The following is a 13,873-nucleotide window of genomic DNA, read 5'->3' as shown; positions in this document are numbered from 1 at the left end:
GACTATCCCAGGGTGGCAAGATCATAAGTGGAAGGGTGTGAATTCATACTGTCTCCAGCGGACAAGAATAAAAAGACCCAGGCTGGGTGTGGTGGCTCATGCCTGTAATCCCAGCACTTTGGGAGGCCACTGTAGGTGGATCTCCTGAGCCCAGGAGTTCATTACCAGCATGGGCAACATGGTGAGACCCCATTTTTATTAAATATACAGAAAATTAGCCCAGCTACTCGGGAGGCTGAGGTGGGAGGATCACTTGAGTCTGGGGGATGGAGGTTGTAGTGAGTTGAGATCGTGCCACTGCACTCTAGCTTGGGTGACAGAGCAACACTCTGTCTCAGAAAGAATAAAAAGATTTGGCCATGAATTCGTCAGCTAGTTTTCCTTACATAATTTTTGGACAAGGAGATCTGACATTCATAGGTTTTTCTCTTAGAAGTGGGAGAGCTTCAAGGTCACGTGGTCTGTCCAGCCCCTGCTATCTCACCAGACACTGTCCACCCTGTATGTTGGATCAGTACTCCAGTGAGAAGACAGCAGGCACTTTCACCCATGCAGCCCATTCAGTCTTCATAACCACCTGTGATGGAGGCAAGGCAAGTATTTCAGCCCCCTCTGATGAGTGGGAAACTGAGATGTGCCCCCTCTCCGCTCTCCACCGAGGACCTCTGCATGCAGGCATGAATCCCAGGAGCCTAGCTGATATTGGAGAGACGGGGCGGGGGGAACCAGCTGCAGGGTCTTGGAGGAAGCTGCTGTGTACACCTGCAAGGCTGCAGGTTACATCTGTCAAGCAGTGAAGGAAGGAAGTTGTTCCTAAGGGATTGGAAAAATTCATTAATTAGTAGAATGAGAAACTGAGGTGAAGGAGGAGGTGGCAGGGTCCCAGACAGCATGTTGGACTAGTGGCCTGTGTCACTGTGTTTTTTGCAGGCGGGTGGCATGGGGTGTATGCTGACTTCTTATTCCAGGAGTTGGTGCCAGGAGGCCAGGTTTTCTTAACATCGTTGTTTTACAGATGTCAAACTTGAGGGCCAGAGGGGTAGGAGAGGAAGAGACTTTTTGTACCTTTTTTGGGAAAGAACAAGAGGGAAGCTGGCAGATGAATTTGAAGTGCATTGACCAGGGAGCTGAGAGAGGGCGGTCTGCAGCCAGCCCACACCTGCGAGGAGGCGGCAGGCTTTTCTGGGGACAGAGTGGCCAAGTCGAAGCAAGCTTAACCATCTCAACATGACACCACTCTTTCCCGTTGGAACCTGAGAACTTGTTCAGTATTCTGACACTTAGCAAGGGACCTGGGTTTTCTTGGTCAGGTGTGCGTTTCTGGGTGACAGGCCTGCATCAGGTGTATTTTTGGGATGTAGTAAGATGTGGAATATGGGTTTAGGGGCATCCTCTGGCAAGCACTGCTTCTATCCCAGCTCTGGGAATGTGCCCCATGCAGTGTCCTAGATGGCCCATCTGTGGTCTGCTTCCAAGGGTCTTTCTTTTAGTTAGTTAGTTTTGAGACAGAGTCTCACTCCGTCACCCAGGCTGGAGTGCAGTGATGCATTCTCGGCTCACTGCAACCTCCACCTCCCAAATTCAAGCAATTCTCATGCGTTAGCCTCCTGAGTAGCTGGGATTACAGGCGTGCACCACCACACCCAGCTAATTTTTGTATTTTTAGTAGACGAGGAATTTCACCATGTTGGCCAGTCTGGTCTCAACTCCCCACCTCAGGTGATACGCCCGACTCAGCCTCCCAAAGTCCCGGGATTGTAGGTATGAGCCACCATGCCCTGGCACAAGGGTCTATCTTTGACCAATGGAACTGCAAATCAAGCCTCTTTTGTTACCAGAGTTACCTTGGATTTACCCTTACCTACTTGGTTTGGATAAATTGAGTTTGCATCAGATGGAGTCAGGCTTGATCAATCCCTTATTTACTTCCCCCCACCCTGTTCTCTAATATCCAAAAACCTTGAGGCACTATTACATGCTAGCTACATTTCCTTGAGTAAAGTACTTAACCTCTTTGAGCCTCAGTTTCTCCATTGCATAAAAGGAATAATAAAACTTATCCCCCATAAGTTTATAGTGAGGAATGAATTAATTCCTCACTATAGTTCTAAATTAATTCTACTTAGGGCATCCTTGGTACATAGTGGGTGTTCAGTATTCATTTCATTTTCTCTTTTCTGATTCCTTTTGTAAAAGTAGAAAAATGAAAGAGAAATGTTAACTTCTCTTTTGATTTGACATCATTAAAACATTTTAGTAAGCCTTGGGAGGGAGCTAGTGGTGTGGCATGTGTATCCCGCTGGCCAAGCACATGTGAACGAAGCCAAGAATCCAGGGGCTTTTCTGCCAGCCAGCACTGACTCACTTGCGAGGGGCCCTGCCTAGCTCGGGGGAGGCAGGGCTGAAGTACCACATTAGGGCATGTTCCGGGGAAGTAGATTCTCTGAATAACTTGGATGGCTCCCTGGAGCATTTAGGACAGAAGCCACCTGGAAAATAGAGATGGTCACCCCCATGTAGCCCTGACAGTGCCCAGAAAGTCTTGTCACTTGATAAATGTTAACAGCTATGATCCGTTCTTTAAGACCCTGGGGAGTTTTAAGTTTTACCCCTCCAGACCCGAGAAGGGTAAAGGGCTGCAGATTCTGTTCTTTTAACTGGGGCCAGTGTGAGCCATCTTTGACTCAGTGCTTGCAATAGACCTTGATTCTGCAGTGGGACCTCCCAGGCCCCCTTGCCCCCTGCAACTTCTGGACTCATATCCGTCAGACATCACTTGTCACCTTCCAGCATCAGGGAGAACTGGATCCCTCCTGGCTCCACACTCTTAGGCTCTTTGTAAGTAGCTGGTGAGGGTTTTCTTCTCTCTGCAAGGGAGGGTGGTAGAACTATGGATGTGATTCATACAATTTTAGAGACAAAAAGAAAGTGCCCAGGAGGTCATTTATTTCAGCTGCTTCATTGCATAGGTCGGGGAGTTGAGCATGGAGTCCAGCAGCTACTAACTAGTTATCTCTGTACCTGGCTTCCATTTACTGGTCCTTAGCTTGTTCCATGATTCTTCATTGCCCCTGATTTCTCACCAGAGGGACTGGTTGGCCCTAGATGGAGTGGTCTTTTTAAAATTTTTTTTTTTTAATTTTTTGAGATAGAGTCTCTCACTCTGTCACCTAGGCTGTAGTGCAGTGCCGTGATCTCGGCTCACTGCAACCTCCGCCTCCTGAGTTCAAGCAATTCTCCTGTCTCAGCCTCCTGAGTAGCTGGGATTACAGGTATGTACCACTATGCCCAGCTAATTTTTGTATTTTTAGTAGAGATGGGATTTCACCATATTGGCCAGGTTGGTCTCGAACTCCTGACCTCAAATGATCTGCCCACCTTAGTTTCCCGAAGTGCTGGGATTGCAGGTGTGAGCCACTGCACCTGGCCTGGGCAGAGTGAAGTCTTATGATGGGGAGCCACCTGCATGCTCAAGCCTCCTGCAATTGTAGCACACTTTGTAAAACTGTTTCCCACAAAAGGGCAGAACTATTTGGGACTTTCATGAGACCATTCACTTTGTAGCACATACTACTTTGAAGTTTATACCTTGGAAAACCTCATGATGGTATTCCCAGGCTTGCACATAATCTGCACTCAAAACATAGCTGTAGAATTGAACTAAAGCATCCCTCTGTCCAATTAAGACCTATAACCTCTCTTTTTGAGACAGAATCTCGCTCTGTCACCCAGGTTGGAGTGCAGTGGTGCAATCTCAGCTCACTGCATCCTTCGCCTCCTGGATTCAAGCGATTCTCCTGCCTTAGCCTCCGAGGTAACTGGGACTACAGGTGCGCCCCACCACGCCTGGGTAATTTTTGTATTTTTAGTAGAGACGGGGTTTTGCCATGGCCAGGCTGGTCTCAAACTCCTGGCCTCAAGTGATCCTCCCGCCTCAGCCTCCCAAAGTGCTGGGATTACAGGGTGCACCACCACACCCAGCCAGGACCTATGATCTAATTCATTGTTGGGGTAGCTTCACAATTTTCTTCTGGACGCCTTAGTAAGTCCACACTTTAAGCAGCCACCACATGGCATACTTTACCTTCTGTTTTTCCTTTCCCCTCCCCTACCTAGACCCTCCTAACTTTTGGGGTTTTTTTCCTTTCCTCAGGGTCAGTTTGAAAAGGAGGATCGAGCTCACTGTGGAGTATCCATGGAGATGTGGAGCCTTGTCACCAACCTCTAACTGCAGAACTGGGATGTGGAGCTGGAAGTGCCTCCTCTTCTGGGCTGTGCTGGTCACAGCCACACTCTGCACCGCTAGGCCGTCCCCGACCTTGCCTGAACAAGGTAAGGTGCTGGCTGGGGGCAGCCTGGACTCCTGGGCCTTGGGAACAGGATGGGCTGGGAGGGAGGTGATATGGTTGCAGGTGATGTGGTCAACAGGGAAGGCTCCTTCCCAAGTGGAGCAAAGAACTCCCTTCCTGTAGGAGAAACTCTCAAGATATCTGGGTTGGTTCTGGTCTGGTTATAAACATAACTGACTTCATCAGAGGTTGGGGTCATGAAGGCTGGTGACATCCATTTACCTGAGATGACATGTTTGTGGGGGGTAATTTATGCTTTTCTCTTTCTGAGGAAAGAATATCTGATGAGGACCCTAGTGTCACACTTTAACATAGGTGATGTATAAAATGCAGCTGGTGGTGCAATGGGGAGAGAATGACCTTTGAATTTGCGTGTAGAACTTGGGTCGGACTACAGGGGATGTTGTAGGAGGTGAGAGCTTGCTAAAGACCTCTGACTTCTAGAAAATTGTTTCAAGGCCACATCTTCGCCAGGCATAGTGGGTCACACATGTAACCTCAGCACTCTGGGAGGCTAAGGCAAGAGGATCACTTGAGGCCAGGAATTCAAGATCAGCCTAGGCAATATAGCGAGACCCCATCTCCACAAAAAAAAAGGAAATTAACTGGGTGTGGTGGTGCACGCTGCTAGTCCCAGCTACTGGCTACTCAGGAGGCTGAGACAGGAAGATTGCATGATCCTAAGAGTTGAGTCTGCAGTGAATTATGATTGCACTACTGCGCTCCAGCCTGGGTGAAAAAAAGGCACATCTTCTTTAAGGGTCAGCAGTCATGGCTTCATGCCTGCATTTTCCTATCCTTAACTGTGTCTCACAGGTTCTGTTTGGGGGCTTGCCAAGCGGTTTGCTTTGGATAGGTACTGTTTGAGGGGTTTTGAAGTGATTGAGACCCAGGAAGCGTAAAGGGGCATGGAGACCTATGGCGTGTTGGAAATTCAGAACCATCATCGGTAACAGGAAGGACTTACCCCACCATTCTTGGGATCTGTGTGAGCTGTGAAAAGGCCTCTTGGGAGATTATAGGTACAGCATACCTGGTGGCTTTCGCGGGACTTTGAAAACTAATGTATGAGCATTTCTGCTGCCAGAGGATAGTGTGGTTCGTGACTCAGTGGCTGGTCACACAGAGAAGGTTGACACACAGTGGGTGAAAGGTTGGAGGTGCACGTGATGGGGTGGCTGTGTGCAAAAGGCTGCCGCTCAGCTGGTCAGGGACTCGTTTGAATGATGAGTGATGGGTGAGAATATGTGTCCTCTGGATGGAGTTGGGGATGAACAGGGAAAGTTGTGTGAGACTTTATAGAAGGTGCAGTGGCTAGAGCAGGCATATTCATGTTGCTGTCAGTAACAGAACCGAAGGCAAGGTCTGAGCTGGAGCACGGTGGGGACCCAAAGTGGGAGAGACTGTGTCTGCCCACAGGGAGTTTATGGTCAGGAGGGATGGGCAAGTACAGGGATAAGTAACACAAGACAGACTGTGTTTAAACCACCCAGTGAAGTTACAACCAGAGGTGGTGGGAATGCAGAGGAGGAGGGGAGCAGAGAGCACCTGAGATGGGCTTGAGTTCAGAAGGGGAAAAATGAAGGGCCCTCCAGGTTGAACAGCATGAGTGTTCAGAGGCAGCATGTATATGGTTTATGGAGAATGGTTTGCCTGGTGAGTAGGTAGCTCTGGGAAACAACACTTGGAAAAATTGGATTGAGTTAGCATATGGAAGGCTTAATGCCCTGCTAAGAAAACTATACTTAGGGCCGGGCACGGTGGCTCACGCCTGTAATCCCAGCACTTTGGGAGGCTGAGGCGGGTGGATCACAAGGTCAGGAGTTCGAGACCATCCTGCCTAACACGGTGAAACCCCATCTCTATTAAAAATACAAAAAAATTAGCCGGGCGTAGTGGCAGGCGCCTGTAGTCCCAGCTACTCCAGCTCCAGTCTCCAGCTGAGGCAGGAGAATGGCGTGAACCCTGGAGGCAGAGCTTGCAGTGAGCCGAGATCGCGCCACTGCACTCCAGCCTGGGCAACAGAGTGAGACTCCGTCTCAAAAAAGAAAAAGAAAACTATACTTAGGCCAGGCGTGGATTATGCTGGTAATCTCAACACTTTGGGAAGCCGAGGCAGGAGGATTGCTTGAGCCAAGAAGTTTGAGACCAGCCTGGGCAACATGATGAGACCCTGTGTCTACAAAAAATAGAAAAATTAGCCAGGTGTGGTGGCACATGCTTGTAGTCCCAACTATTATGGAGGCTGAGGTGGGAGGATCACTTGAACCTGGGAGGTAGAGGTTGCAGTGAGCCATGATCACACCGCTTCACTTCAGCCTGGGTGACAGAGTGAAACTCTGTCTAAAAAAAAAAAAAAAAAAAAAAAACCAGAAAAGAAAACTAGACTTAAATGGGTAGATGCTGGGAAACTTGAAAAGTTTTGAGCAAGTAATGACACTATCAGCTTTCAGAAAGTTAATTTGGCAGCTCAGTGTGGATGGCTAGGAGGAAAGAGTGAGGTGCACCTGTGTTTGCATCCTGCTCTGCCACTTGACAGCTGCATTATTTACTTCAACAAACTACTCAAACACCATACGTCACAGTTTGCTCATCTGTAAAACAGGGATAAATAATAAAGGGTTAAGTGGGGTAATCCAGATGAAGCACTTCCATGTAAGGTGTTAATAGTTGCTATTGCTGCCACTGCTGCTGCCAGAAGGATGAGGTTGAAGGTTATTTTGAGTGTCTGGCTAGAGGAAGTGCAGGTACTGACCAGGATGGGGACTGGGAGATGATAGAGGAAGGAAAAAGTAGTAAAGACACTACAGCAATAGCATCTGTGGGTTTAAGTAGGTTAGGTGTCAACTGTGGGCAACTGGAGACTGAGATGAGAGTGTAAAGGGAGTGAGTCAGAGTGGGAGGTTTGAGGGGAGTTTAGATTTGAATCCGCCAATTGTAGACAGCGATAAAGGAGTGGAAGAGTAGCAAGGACCTAGTTGAGGTTTGAGAATGTGAATTTATAATGGAGCCTAAAGTACTTTCTTTTTTTTGCAGCCCAAGAAGGGAGAAGTGGATCTCGGGCCTGGCTGCTTGTGAGCCAGCCCGACGGGATGAGTATAAGGAACTTTAGGGCCAGGGTGGGGGTGCTAGTAGAGGAGGGGGCTTCACGGAAGCTGCTGGGGCAGGGTGGAGGCTGGAACCTGGGGGCTGAAGATCTTGATGAGGACAAAGTACCGGCCCTGTGAACAGAAGAAAGGGAGTAAGAGAGGTGGATGGTGCTCTTAGGAGCCATGTACCCAGGAAGACTGACATTAAATGACCATTTTTTAAAAATCAACTTAATTTTCAAAGGCACATTGGCTCCCACCTATAATCCCAGTACTGTGGGAGGCAGAGGCAGGAGGATCACTTGAGCCCAGGAGTTTAAGATCAGCTGGTTTTTTTTTGTTTGTTTGTTGGTTGGTTTTAAGAGACAGAGTTTCACTCTGTTGCCCAGGCTGGAATGCAATGGCATGATCTTGGCTTACTGCAACCTCTGCCTCCCAGGTTCAAGCGATTCTCCTGCCTCAGCCTCCTAAGTAGCTGGAATTACAGGTGCTCACCACTATGCCTGGCTAGTTTTTATATTTTTAGTAGAGATGGGTTTCACCAGGTTGGCCTTGAACTCCTGACCTCAAGTGATCTGCCCACCTCGGCTTCCCAAAGTGCTGGGACTATAGGTGTGAGCCACCACACCTGGCCAAACTAACTTAATTTAGGTATAACAGTTTGGGCTATTGTAATAAAACTGCTGTGAACCTTCATGTGCAAGCCTGGGTGGGCACACATTTTCCTTGGACTGCCCTGGTTTTGATTTTGGCTCCACACCTTACTGACTGTTGGCTCTTGGGGAAGTTCCTTTTTGTGCCCTTTTATAAAATATATTGATAATGAATGTGTGCTCATAAGGTCATTGTGAATATCAAATAAGCATGTCTGCAGAGCTCATAGGACATTGCCTGGTCCGTAGGCCATGAGCAGTCAATGGCCGTTGTGGGTCCCTTTCCCTGGGCCTCCAGGGGAGACGGCACATGGCGAGGAGCATGTTGTTTCATGGGACACAGCAACGGAAAGCCCCTGCACTTGGAGAACAAGCCCCAGGTCTCTGTTTGGTGGAGTAAGCCCCCATCTCAGTGTGAGTGTGGTGCTTTCACATAGCCTGTCTCTCATGAGCTTTGTGACAGAACAGAGAACTGCTGTGCCCAGGACATTCTAAGGGGAGATCTGGCTTCATGCTTTGTAAGCTGTAAGGAACCTTGTTAGTGTAAAGTATATTGCATAGTCTTGGGCCTGCTGATTATTAAATAATAATGCTGATATTTTTTAATTAATTAATTTATTTATTTGAGACGGAGTCTCACTCTGTCGTGAGGCTGGAGTGCAGTGGCGCGATCTTGGCTCACTGCAACCTCCACCTCCTGGGTTCAAGCGATTCTTCTGCCTCAGCCTCCCAAGTAGCTGGGATTACAGGCGCGTGCCACCACGCCCAGCTAGTTTTTTTGTATATTTAGTAGAGACGGGGTTTCACCATCTTGGCCAGGATGGTCTCGGTCTCCTGACCTCGTGATCCGCCCACCTCGGCCTCCCAAAGTGCTGGGATTACAGGTGTTAGCCACCATGCCTGGCCAATGCTGCTGTTGTCCTAAAAAAAAAATCATAGGGCAAGCACAGTGGCTCACACCTGTAATCCCAGCACTATGGGAGGCCGATGCAGGAGGATTACATGAGCCCGGGAGTTCCAGACCAGCCTGGGCAACATAGCAAGACCCCATCTCTAAAAATTTTAAAAATTAGCTGGGTAACGTGGCACACATCGGCAGTCCTAGCTATTCAGGAGGCTGAGATGGGAGAATTGCTTGAGAGTTGCTTAAGCCCAGGAGTCGAGGCTACAGTGAGCTATAATCAAGCCACTGCACTCCAGCCTGGGGTCAGAAGGAGACCCTGTCTTTAAAAAAAAGAAGAAACACATTATAATCTGTATTAAGGGCTTTGTCCAAAAGGTGAGAGCAAACCACCCAAAACCCTTTTCACACTGAGTTTTCCCCATTTAAAAGGCCTTGCTGTGATTTTAAGTGTGTGTGTGTGTGTGTGTGTGTGTGTGTGTGTGTGTGTGTGTGTGTCTGTGTGTCTGTCGGGAGCCCCTCCCCACTGAGCGCAGTGCCAACGCCCCTCAGTCTGCAAGTGCTCCTGAGGGATTGGGGAGGGCCTGGAGTTTCTGGCTGTCCTTGGAAAGTTGATTTAATAAGGGTTCCAGGAAAACCAGCCTCCCTCCCCTCTCCCTCTCCTTCCCCTCCTTTGGTTTGGGATCTTACAGAGCCTCAGCTTGTTTCAGATCAGGCTTTGAGAGTGGTGAGGGAGTTGTTTGGAAAGACTGAAGCCGGTTTCAGATGATAAGCACCAACATTCTGAGCTTGCAGAGGGTGCATTTGTCTGTCTTTTGCAATAAGTCAAGTCTTGGTGGGGAAAGCCAGTGAGTGAGTACAACACTGCTTGCAAGGCCACTGCTGGTAGTTGGGGTGGGGGTCCTGCCCCCTTTTCAGCAGTACTGTGGGTTAAACACCCCAGTGCTCAGAAAACCTGCAGCTCAGAAGTGATTTAATGGGCTGAGTTTTACAGCTCCTCCCACCCATCCAGATTTGAAGGAGTCTGGTGGCTTGTTAGAGGAGGGAGAGGTTGCACTTAATGGAAAAACCGCACATTTCCATTCTGGCCTCAAGCCCCCTGGATGCCCTGTGTGCACCACAAAGCGGGGCTTTGTCTCTGTGTTTTGCAGAAACCTGCACCTATGGGGGAGAGGCTGTGCGTGGTGCCAGAGCCATTGCCTAGCCTCAGATCATAGGGCCCTTGCAGGTCCTCCATCCCTGGGCGTCTCCAGCTGCCTTTGGCCCAAAGGGGTGTGCATTTCAGCCTGGCTGCAGGGAGAGTCTCAAATAGGTACTACAGGTTTGGTAGTGGGACACCCTCTGTTCCACTATCAGACCTGTAGTCTAGCATCTACACTGGACTGTGGTCCTGTGTCCCAAGGCTGCCTTGGGACACAGGCAGGACCCTCCCCTACTCCCACCCCATCTCCAGCATAATTTCTTATGATGAAAAGAACTTGTTTGCTTCTCATTCACCCTGGATGGTAAGAGGAGTTTCTTCATCCCCTGCCAGAAGGCGAATGGAATTCCATGGAGCAAAAGGTGACGTCAGATGACCCACTTGAGAACAAGGGTGGAGGATTTAGGCCTCTAGAAATCTGCAAGGTGCTAAGCTCATAACAGGTTTCCCCAGAGGATCAGCTCTATCCCACTTCCCCTGGAGAAGTGGCTCCAGTGCCTGGAAGGGGTGTTTGCAAGTGTTCAGAGCTGGACAGGGAGGACCCAGCCCTCGGCCTGTGAGAGAATGTGAGGACGCTCACGTGGCCCTCTTGATCAAGCTGGGGCAAGCGCAGCAAAGCCACTCCGAGGCTGTGTTCTTGGCTCCGGCTTCTGCATTGCTACACCATTAGCTTCACTGATTTTCCACTCTGGCTCTGCCAGGCCCGCTCCCTGAAGTCAGGGAGGAGGAATTTCTCAGGGAAGAACAAATGGCTGTCCAGAGATCTTGCTGCCAGTGGGGGAAGGGAGGGATCCCAAACAAAGACTCTGTCAGGGTTTCCATCACCTGGTTCCTGTGACTACCTGGAGTCGGGTCAGCAGGAACTGGAGAGACAGCATCAGGGATTCTTTGGGAACCTGTGGCCCCAGCGCGGAGGGGTGTTTGCTCCTGGCCAGGCAGAAGCAGTGAGTGATGGCTTGTGTCTGGGCGGTGATGGATGGCCCTGGGAGAAGTGAGTCCTGGGGAGTCATTATCCGGGAGGGCGAGGTCTGGGGTCAGAGAGCCCGACCAGCAGCTGGCCCTATTTTCACAATGCCTCGTTCCTCCGGGGCCACTGGGGGCTCCAACTCACCCTGTAGACACCACCTTTGCCTCTTTCTTCCTTCCCTGAGGCTTGGAAATGAGACAACTGTTTCCCTGTTGACCGGGGAAGTCCAGCTGCTCTCATTCTCCTGGGCTCCTGAACGGGGTGGCCCAGGCCTTTCTCCTGGGCCTGGCTCTTTCACCAACTTGCAGGCAGGCAATCCCTTCTCCCCACCCACCATACTCCCCAGCCCCACTGCACCCTAAATAATTAAGCTGAAAGCTAACTGCCCTACCTGGATCTGAAGGGCCTGGGCTAAATCCCAAACTGTTTCCTCCTAGGAGAAGCCTGCTGGAGTCTGGGCCACTTCTGACCTTGGGGTTTGCTCTGACTTACAGCTGGTGGCAGCCAAGTAGCAGGGCCAATTGCCCTAACCCCGCCTCCCCGGTAGTGGGCCTGTTGCCTCTTAGCATTGCCAGTGTGGCACCAAGAGACATTGAACTTCTACCCTCAGAGTTCCCTCCCTTCTCCTGTTTCTTGGCTCACAACAGTTCTTGCCTTTCCACTTGCCAAACAGGTATCTACTGCCTTCATGTAAAGCATTTGTGCCCTGCAAACTAGGGGCTGTGGGGTGAGGGCTCCGTGTAGCTGGTTTCAGGCACTGAGAAAGATCCACCCTGGCAGAGCTTGAAACTCCACGCCCTCTCCTCGTTCACATGCTGTGGCGTGGCTGAGCCTCCCGGGATGGGTTGTGTAAAAGGAGAATGGTGGGGTGGGGGCTGTGCCATTTGTGTTCCCAGGCCCTGGACATGGAGACACATGGAGCCTGAAGTGGGTGAGAGGGTCAAGGAGTTCCGCAAAGAGTAGACTTAGTGGTTACGAGGTTGGGCAGGGAAAGAGGTCAGAAACAGCAACACTGAGGTTTCTAGGAGTTAGCCAACAGTGAACATTGAATTCAGAGCTTAGCCCTTCCTTACTTTTCTCTAGGATCAAAAACTAGCTTCTGGCTAATGGTCCATTCATTCACTGATTTTTTTTCACTCATTCATTTATTCATTCATCTAGTCAAGCAAGTCTCTTCCTTTTTCTGTAAATACAATGTATACTTTATACATTGTTTTATCCTGGTCCCTTAGCTGGAAATATCTGTTCCTGTCCTTTTCTTCCTTTTCACTTTTTATAATTCCTGCTCAAATCTTAGTTTAAGGTTTAGCTTGGGTTTAGATTAAAGCTTAACTTAAGGGCCACCTCCCTTTTGAAGCCTTCCCCTATCTCCAAATTAATTACCCCATTTTTTCTCTTTTTCTTTTTTCTGTGTTTTTTTTTCTCCTGAGACCTAGTCTCGCTCTGTTGCCCAGGCTAGAGTGCAGTGGAGTGATCATGGCTCACTGCAGCCTCAACCTCCTGGGATCAAGCGATCCTCTGGCCTCAGCCTCCTAAAGTGTTAGGATTACAGGCATGAGCCACCATGCCCTTTTGAGATGTAGTCTCGCTTAGTCATCCAGGCTGGAGTGCAGTGGCGCGATCTGGGCTCACTGCAACCTCTGCCTCCCAGGTGCTAGCGATTCTTCTGCCTCAGCCTCCCGAGAAGCTGGGATTACAGGCACCCACCACCATGCCCAGCTAATTTTTGTATTTTTTGTAGAGATAGGTTTTCGCCATGTTGGCCAGTCTGGTCTTGAGCTCCTGACTTCAAGTGATCCACCCGCCTCAGCCTCCCAAAGTGCTGGGATTACAGGCGTGAGCCACCACACCTGGCCTCTTTTTAACTTTCATTCTAACACTTACTTTACTCTGCCTCACATTATGTGGAGTTTTAAATAGATGTCTGTTTACTCCACTAGAGCAAAGTTCTCTATAGTCAGCAAGTATATCTTTATCACTCTTTTAAAAACATTAGTGTTTAGGCTGGGCGCGGTGGCTCACTCCTGTAATCCCAGCACTGGCCAGCCTGGCGAAACCCTGTCTCTACTAAAAATACAAAAATTAGCCAGGTGTGGTGGCACGCACCTATAATCCCGTCTACTCAGGTGGCTGAAGCAGGAGAATCACTTGAACCCGCGAGGCGGAAGTTGCAGTGAGCCGAGATCGCACCACTTCACTCCAGCCTGGGCAAAAGAGTGAAACTCCGTCTCAAAAAAAAAAAAAAAAAAAAAAAATTGGTGTTTTGTTAGATAATCTGGGTTCATCTTTCAAAATTCAGAAAATACAGACCTGTAAAGAGGAAAAGAAAGACTCCTATAATTCCATCATTCAAAAGCAATCACTGTTAACTGAATTTATTATTTTAGACTTTTTTCTTGCATTTATGTAAACCTGACTTTTCAGAATTAGGATTTATACTGTATACGATGTTTTGTGACTGATATCAGCATTTAGAGCCATACAGAGAATGTTTTTCATTATGCTTAAGAACTACATAATGTTCCATTGTGTGGGTGTACAAAATTGATCCAGTTCTCTACATTTGGGCATTTAGGTTATTTTCAATAGTTTGCATTCAATAGAACATATTCTTACAAATAAAATCTGTCCATGTATCCAAGGATAGTTCCATTTGTTTTAAGTTTTGATTTTATCACTATTACATCACTATACCAAATATCCCCCAAAAGAT

General features: G+C 48.8%; 1 protein-coding gene across 20 annotated transcripts in view; it reads left to right on the top strand.

The window, feature by feature from the left end:
• The window catches only part of FGFR1 (fibroblast growth factor receptor 1), a 59,194-nt gene that overhangs the window by 6,720 nt on the left and 38,601 nt on the right, over window positions 1–13,873 (top strand). For 12 of the 20 annotated variants that reach the window (XM_063606726.1, XM_063606725.1, XM_063606731.1 and 9 more), the window contains exon 2: window positions 4,154–4,332. In XM_063606726.1, coding sequence (XP_063462796.1) covers window positions 4,242–4,332 — 91 coding nt within the window. In that variant the 5' untranslated portion in view covers window positions 4,154–4,241. Of the gene's footprint in view, window positions 1–506; window positions 2,839–4,153; window positions 4,333–13,873 lie in introns of those variants that run through there. The other 8 variants (XM_063606727.1, XM_063606721.1, XM_063606718.1 and 5 more) reach the window with 4 other exon arrangements.

This window comes from Pan paniscus, chromosome 7, assembly GCF_029289425.2.
Source record: "Pan paniscus chromosome 7, NHGRI_mPanPan1-v2.0_pri, whole genome shotgun sequence".
NCBI lineage: Eukaryota > Metazoa > Chordata > Mammalia > Primates > Hominidae > Pan > Pan paniscus.
The sequence above is the reverse complement of the archived record's forward strand: the minus strand, read 5'-3'. Positions and strand labels throughout refer to the sequence as shown.